This window comes from Terrapene carolina, unplaced genomic scaffold, assembly GCF_002925995.2.
Source record: "Terrapene carolina triunguis isolate 2854851 unplaced genomic scaffold, T_m_triunguis-2.0 Scaffold395, whole genome shotgun sequence".
Taxonomy (NCBI): Eukaryota; Metazoa; Chordata; order Testudines; family Emydidae; genus Terrapene; species Terrapene triunguis.
In genome coordinates this window covers 82,498-90,051 of record NW_020664746.1, presented here as the reverse complement: position 1 = coordinate 90,051, position 7,554 = coordinate 82,498, and the positions used below count along the sequence as shown (strand labels likewise).

The window sequence follows — 7,554 nt, the reverse complement described above, 5'->3', positions numbered from 1 at the left end:
ACAAGAACATGCAAAGCGCCTTATTTGTGTTTCTATTCTCTGTAGGTCCAGTAAAGAATAGAGACAACTGTAAATTATTTTTATTACTGAGTCTGAAAAAAAAAACTTACATAAATAATTTACAATGATTTGGACATGTATATGTGCATATTTATTTGTTTTTCCAAAAGGTAATTGAGTATTTTAGGAAAAACTGTCAGCGCAGCCACCAGCAAGACTTGGTGGTCGCACTGAGGCCACCAAAAAACTTGTTGTGAGAACCCCTGCCCTAGGGTGATTTTCAGGAGGCCTTGCAGACTTGAATACATCTAAATATTCTTCAATCGATTTTTTCCCTATTTTGGTTTGTGTTCCCCTTGCTGTTAATATTAATTATGTTGAGTATCTGGTCACCATTAACCTTTTTAATAAAGACTGGAGAAAAATAGGCATTTGATACCTCAGACTTCTTGATGTCATCAGTTATAAGCTCTCCTTGCCCACTAAGTAGAAGGCCTACACATTCCTTCATTTTTCTCTTGCTTCTCATATATTTATAGAACCTCTTCTTATTGCCTTTTATGTCCCCTGCTAGCTGTAACTCATTGTGTATCTTAGCCACTCTGATTTTGTCGCTATTCTTTTGTACATCTCCTTGGCAATCCATCGACATTTCCACTTTTTGTAGGATTCCTTTTTGATTTTCATGTCATTAAAGAGCTCCTGATGGAGCCGAATTGTCCTGTCACTATTCTTTCTATCTTTCCTTCACATCTGGATAGTTTGCTGTTGTGCCTTTAATGCTGAATAATGGGAGAAGATGAAGGTTAGAGAAATTAGGCTGAACAACAGGAAAGTTTCCTACCATGCAACCGTATGAGACTGTGGAAGAGTCATTCATGGGAAGCGTTGGGAGCCTCAGCTCCTGAAGCCATTTGGAAGTGACTGGACCTGCTGGAGGTCTAATCCTCTCTTAGCCGGGACTTGGAGAAAAGCTCAGCTAAGGCCTTTCTGCAAATTCTACCTGGTAAGAGTCTGTGACTGGGAGAAAATGTGCCAGCTCTTCAGTGCTAGCTTTACCCACTGCTGTGACGTGGGGCTTTAAGGCGGTGGTAAAGGGGAGATGGAGGGAGGTGGGGCACCAGAAGAGCTGTCTCTGTGGGTGGGGAGTGGAGGTGGGGACAAGCCACAGGAAAGCTTCCCCCAAGCTGCCTCTACCACACATCCAGGCACTTTCATTGCTGAAGAACATTATGGAAAGAATGCTGCACTGCTAACAGTATCTTAACAATAGACAAGGCATTGGGGGGGAGGGGGGAAAACAGTCCTGCCCCGACACGGGGCCTGTGAATAAACACAACACTAGAGAGCAACCCAAGCTGCACAGACTGGATCCAGATCTAACTTCCCTAGACTTTGAGAGTTTTTGGACCTCTGGGTTGAATCTGGGACCATCCCCATTTTACACAAATAGCCCCCTGGAGTTCTTCTGAACATAGCCTACTGTAACATACCAGCTGGGTGCAGTGCATAACAATGAGTGTGATGTGGCCCACCAGTGGCCAGGCCCAAGGAGAGTGTAAGGGTTCCACTAGTATCACCCTATCAAGAAGTAAGTGGTAGAAGCCTGTGTTGTTGGAGGGAAGAACTAGGGTTCCAGTCCCAGCTCCTGGGTGTGTTTACATGAGACAGATTTATGGGACAGTACCTTGTGTGCGTTGTCTGCATTTTGTCATTTATCATTCTATATTGGCAGGGACAATTCAATTCCGTTACGTAGCAAAGTCGTCCTGCCCACCATCACCTCACTGATTTTATAATGTCACACTCTCAGGGCCTTCAGGAGATTCCCAGCATGTCCTGCTTTCTACCAAACTAGAAACACCACAGAAATAGCGCCTCTCTCTCTCTTTTTCCAAGAGATGTCATTATGTCCAGTTCTGTCTGAAACCAAAAAATTCAGAGGAGCAAAAGAAAATTAAATAAATAGCCCAGCAAAAGCTACCCAAACTTGTTTCGAGTTTCATAAGTGGCATTGAGTTTTGGCCACAAGTTCCCATCAGTTCTCATTTTACCCAAACCATTTTACTTAAGCTTACGGCTCAGAGTGACTGGCAGCTATAACAACAACACACTTGCTATTATAAAAGAAATTAAATATTTTCTCTCATATCCTGGAAGGAGATTAGCCTTTACAGTGAGGATTACCATACATAGAAGAGCTGAGAAAGTCAAAACCATAAGCCTTCAAAACATTGACATTTTTCATTTCAAAAACAAAGAAAAACTCAGCAGGCAATTTCACCAGGTAAGGCTTTCTAAATGGAAAGAGATAAAAACAACAGCTAATATTATCCCCCTGACAACTGGCTGGCCAGGCTGATGCCATGGGCTGCCAGGCCAGGCCAGGCCAGGCCAATAGAAAGAAACCATATGACAAAAACCACCTGTAACTTCACTTTGAGATAAAAGGCAAAGTTGTCATAAATCAAATAGTATAAAAGTCTTCAAAGCCAGCCAAGTGTCAGGGGACAATAAATGGATTTGTTTAGTATATCTGTGTTTAGCATAAAAAAAAAAAATCAGGCAAAAATCTTATTTCCAACTACAGTAAAGTTCAGCCAAAAAATATAGTGCTTAACAAAAAAAGAGAGATCATTAACAATCACAGAAGCATGTCTGAGAAAACACAGAGGCTGGTTTAGAACCCAATCCTGCAAACACTAACTAGTCTCATTGAAGTCAATGGAACTGTAGCGAGCACTGTGGCCCCCTGTGAGTGTTTATAAGATCTGGTTCTGAGTGTGGACAATCCACAAACGCTCTTCTTCAGTCTTAGAATTTACACACACTGACTATAAAGAGGAACTGAAGCTGAGACTGGCATGAGGACTGGAAGCCAGGAACTCCTGGGAGCATGCACTCAAGCAGTGGCAAAGCACATACCCCAAACTGTGCACACTCAGAAAGAGAGCCCAGGATCATCCCAGAGGTGTGTGCAGCAAACACGCCAAGCACAGCAAGGAAGATGTGGAGCTAGTCATGTGTGACAAGGCTAAAATAGAACCTACTACAAAGGAATACAGTACAGCAACCTCTCCTAGCATGAAGATGCTAAACAGTTACCCAAGCATGAATGCTTTGGTAAACAAGACCCCGTGTCCTATGCAGCACATTAGACCTAAGTTATGCAGCATCATCTCAGGAATTATGTGGCGGGGATCCCGCAAATCCTCACTGCCACTCAAGTCCAGTCCGAGCCATACAATGCTCCTTATTTTCTAGTTAAGGCCATTTATTTCACGCTGTCCCGACTTGAAATTTTCAGCAGGTTGCAGATTATTGTGCTGACAAGGCATAACTGCCCCGCAGAAGTTGTTAAAAGGAAAATTGGTGGTTTGAGCACTGGAGTAGGGGACAAGTGGAATTTTTGGCACTCAGGAAGGTGTGGTGGCTGGTCTGGGTTAGTGAAACTCAGGATGCAGCTGAGGCTTTTTGGGAAAGGGATTCATTTCTTCTTTCCACTCCCCTTACTGGGTAAGGCAGAGGTGATTTTACATTTGAGGGGAGAAGGGGATTTGAATTCCTTGTTCCCCAACTTTTTACAATCCTCTGCAGCCTATCTCAATACCTGCTACCACATCCAACAATGACAAATGTGCACATTAACCTATTTCTGCTAAAATGATCAGGAATGAAGTAGTTAACATTGACATCTAAATTATCAGAGTTTGGCATCAGAATTAATACTCCATAAAGATGAATAGGGGAGGTCACACCTCTGAGCTTTTCTTTTAGGCTGTCTAAAGACTCAACAGCATCAGTTAACGTTTTGAATAATATTTTCACAACCAGAAGGGCTAGATACTTGGATTTTTAACTGAAAACTGAGATTATGAAGCACAGTTATGCATTAATTGTAAAATAACCTTCAATTACACATATGCTCCTAATAGTAACTAATCAGCCCAAAGCAAGTACACTGCTAGCAGCCCACAGGAGAAAAACACATGAGCCCACTGGAAAAAACAAACAAACACCAAAGCCAGCATTTGTCCAGAGTGTTAGCTGGTTAGCAACTTGATTAGCATTTAATCCTCAAACTGCCAGCAACACCCTGTGTGAGTCCCCTCCTTTGATATATATATATATATAAAAATACACCCATATGCTCAACCTTGCTCAGCACAGTTTGGGATAGCAATAACTAGTCTGAAAAAGGGATCCAAGCCACATGCTCTTTGTACCTTCCCTCCCCCTTTTGGGGGGGAGGAAGGCGGCGAAGGGGGTTACATTCGCAACCTCCAAATTGCTTCTCTCACGGAGCGAGTACAACTTACTGCAACTTCCGGCTAACCAGACAATCTCCTGCTATACTGCACACTTCTTGAGGGAGGGGGCAGAGATGACCAGGCTGCCTCTTTTCCTGCGATCAAGCCCCTTTTTCTGTTACAGTAGCTGGCACTCAGCACTAGCAGTGTGCTGCCTAACGTGGGGAGGGAGAGCAGACCAGCACAACATTTCTGCCTTTTATCTGGGAAGTGAACAGTACAGCTTTTCTCTTGAGTGGTTTATACCACATTCCTCATTACAAGATCCAAATGCCCTTTTCTCCCCCTCATACACAATCCTGCATGGAAGGTCAGATCATGGAGTCTTACAGTTCAGGATCAGAAACTGCCATTACACATGTTGCCCATTCATAGGAGAATCTCATGCATTTTATTTACATCACATTGTTGTCATATTTCTGATAGCAAAAGAACGGTTATAATTTTTTTCTGAGAGAAAGAGAGGGGGAAGAAGAACAAGTTCACTAAATCTATTTAAGGAAGTCAGTAAACAACATCAAGTACATAAAAACTGACTATTTAATATTAAATATCAGGAGAGGGGAGTTAGTAACTGGGCATTATTTGAAAATTCACCTTGTCTCAGTCTAGCATTGGGCAGAAGATGGGTGAGGTAATATCTTTTATTGGGCCAACTTTTGTTGGCGAGAAGTTGGTCAATAAAAGATATTACCTCATCCACCTTGGGTCTCTAATATCCTGGGACCAACATTGCTACAGCAACATCGCATATAACTCTGTTATTCTAAATGCACTAGGAGCGTACACAAGGCCTGAGGCCCAGGATGGGTTAATAAAAGACAAGTACTGCCTTGTTGAAACTTAACACTAATTATTATGTGTTAATTTGCATTACCTAAAACTGGGTTGTATTACCACACAGGATTTTTCATTTTATGATGCACTAGTATTTTATAGTGGTTGGCTGAGCTCAGTTACCCGCATCCTTTAAATCCAGCCAATCAGATTCCTCTCTATTGGCCTTATCAGAACCATGGAAACAAGGGGGATGCAAAAAGGAAGGAGGCAGGATACTAAAAGCACCGAGAGATCGCCTGGCACCCAATGACAAGGACACTGTTGACTGATTTGTCTTCTTAGATTATGTTTTACCAGCCTGAGTGAGCTTGGATTGGCAGAGAGCTTTTGAATCTCAGAGGGTGGATCTGGCAAAACTCTAGTTTCCTGGGCAATAACTGCAGAGCACAATGCACACAACTCCATGAAGATAGATCAGGGACTCAAGCCACGTGACCCCCACTGCCTGCCCAAATAAAGTTTGACAGGTGTATGACACCTTAGAGTCTAGCTGCTTTAGGATACCAGACTTTTAAAACGGGTTTTGAACTCCCTATATAGCTTATTTAATTTTTAGAATAAAACATTCATCCAAATAAAATCAGAAGCATTCCTACCCATTCCATATTTACTACTATACCTTGAAAACCTCCCCTTAAACCTAACAGGAAAGTCTGGAATTTTTTAATTAATGAGGCGGGTATCAGGTCTCGCTAACTGGCCTTTCAGTGGTGGATTTCTGAGTGTCAATCAACAAACATCCTTTGGAAAACACTGCAACATTTAAAAAAAAGTCTAAGAAATATACATGGGAAGAGCGATCTGAAATTGTTCTTTCCTTTCACTCTGAGGGTAGGCCAACTATATTTCTATGGGCCCCCCTTATTTCAAATATGTGTCCCAGATTTCCACGTTCAAATGCAACAGGTATTTGTTCAATTTCACTAATAAAAGAGACTGGGCAAAAGCAGACACCCTGACACCCAGGGTGGGATGCACGCGTTCTCCAAACACACACACCACATTGCAAAGCCCACGGCCCCCGCTCACTAGCCAGGGCACGAACCCCAGCACGGCTCGCCCTCGGGGCTGCCCGCAGTGGGAGCTGGGGTGCCCGCAGAGCCAGCACGGGGCACTCGGGAGGAGAACCGCACTCCCCGCTGCAGCTACACTCACGGAAGCTGATGCCCAGGCTCCGGCTGACGCTGAGGCGGCTTGCAGACCCTGCAGGGACAGACTCGGCGTTCCCCATGACTCCGGATCCCCTCCTCTCGGTCAGGCTCCTCCGTGGGGCTCGGCGCTCGGAGTTGCAGGGGCTGCAGGCGCTGGACGAAGCAGGGCGCGAAGCTCCGGGGACTCTGGCACTTGGCAGCCTGGGGCTCTCCCGCCAGATTGCGCGTTCAAACCCCGCAGCCAGCCCCGCACGTGGGATCGGCCTCCCACCTGGCTCCGGGACAAACCAATCGGCGAAGCCGGGCTGGGCAGCGCACCTGCCAAGCGGGCGGGCTGCAGGGAGAGCCCAGTTGGCGCGCAGCCCGCCCACGCGTGACGCCCGGCCGCCGAGGCTGCGCGGGCGCGGGTAGGGGTGGGAGCAGCGCGCTGGCTTGGGAGTCAGGGGGGCAGGAGCATTCCTCCACCCCCAATCCGGGGGCTCTGCGGGCTGCCCGCGCGTGGGACCCCGGGAAGAGGCCGGGCTGTAGTTCCTGCAGATTTCGAAATGTCCCAGGGCACCGAGGAGGAGGAGAGCAGCAGGATCCAGCTGTCCCTGCGAGAGCCTCCGGCCTCACACGGGGGCTAGTCTGGCATGGAGGCAGGAGTGCTACCCAACCAACGTCAGGCTGCTGGAGCTCACCCACGCCAGCTTCATTACCCTGGGCAGAAAGGGCGCTCGCGGATTTCCAGCCATGTATCTACTCCCCCACCTTCACCCCTCCTCCCTGCACTCTGTCCTCCTCAAAAAGTCCATCTGCTTCTATGCATCTCCGTGGGGACCCTGCTCTCCCAGGGCCCTTGGCTGAAGTTGACCTGCAAAGAGGGGCAATATCCACCTCCTGCCCTTCCTGTTTGCTTCCTTCTTTCTGATGGACAAAGAGGCCTGGAAGGTTTAAAAGAAGAAGGGGGGTGACGGTCTGCTTTTTGTTTGCCCTGTATGAACTGTAAATTTAGGTCCTGCCGGCCCTGACAGATTCCACAGTGCCTGGAGATCTAGAGAAATTATGGGATCACATAAACCAAGAGAGTGAAAGTAGAGCAATTGAGAGGAGGCTGGATTTGCAGTCAGACTCTCAAGGGGAACAGCTAGGGAAGCACAGTCTGGGATTGGGGGCACGTACCTGGATCTAGAAACTCCCTAGAAGCAGGGCCAGTGCAAGGAAGTTTTGCGCCCTAGGCGAAACTTCCACCTTGCGCCCCTCCCCCCCCCCGC

At 46.4% G+C, this 7,554-nt stretch overlaps 1 protein-coding gene across 1 annotated transcript in view; it reads right to left on the bottom strand.

The window, feature by feature from the left end:
* NEURL1B (neuralized E3 ubiquitin protein ligase 1B) overlaps positions 1-6,483 on the bottom strand; it is a 216,921-nt gene extending 210,438 nt beyond the window's left edge. The window contains exon 1 of the mRNA XM_024199336.3: positions 6,306-6,483. Coding sequence (XP_024055104.2) covers positions 6,306-6,381 — 76 coding nt within the window. The 5' untranslated portion in view covers positions 6,382-6,483. The remainder of the gene's footprint in view (positions 1-6,305) is intronic.
* Between the last annotated feature and the right edge of the window lie 1,071 nt (positions 6,484-7,554).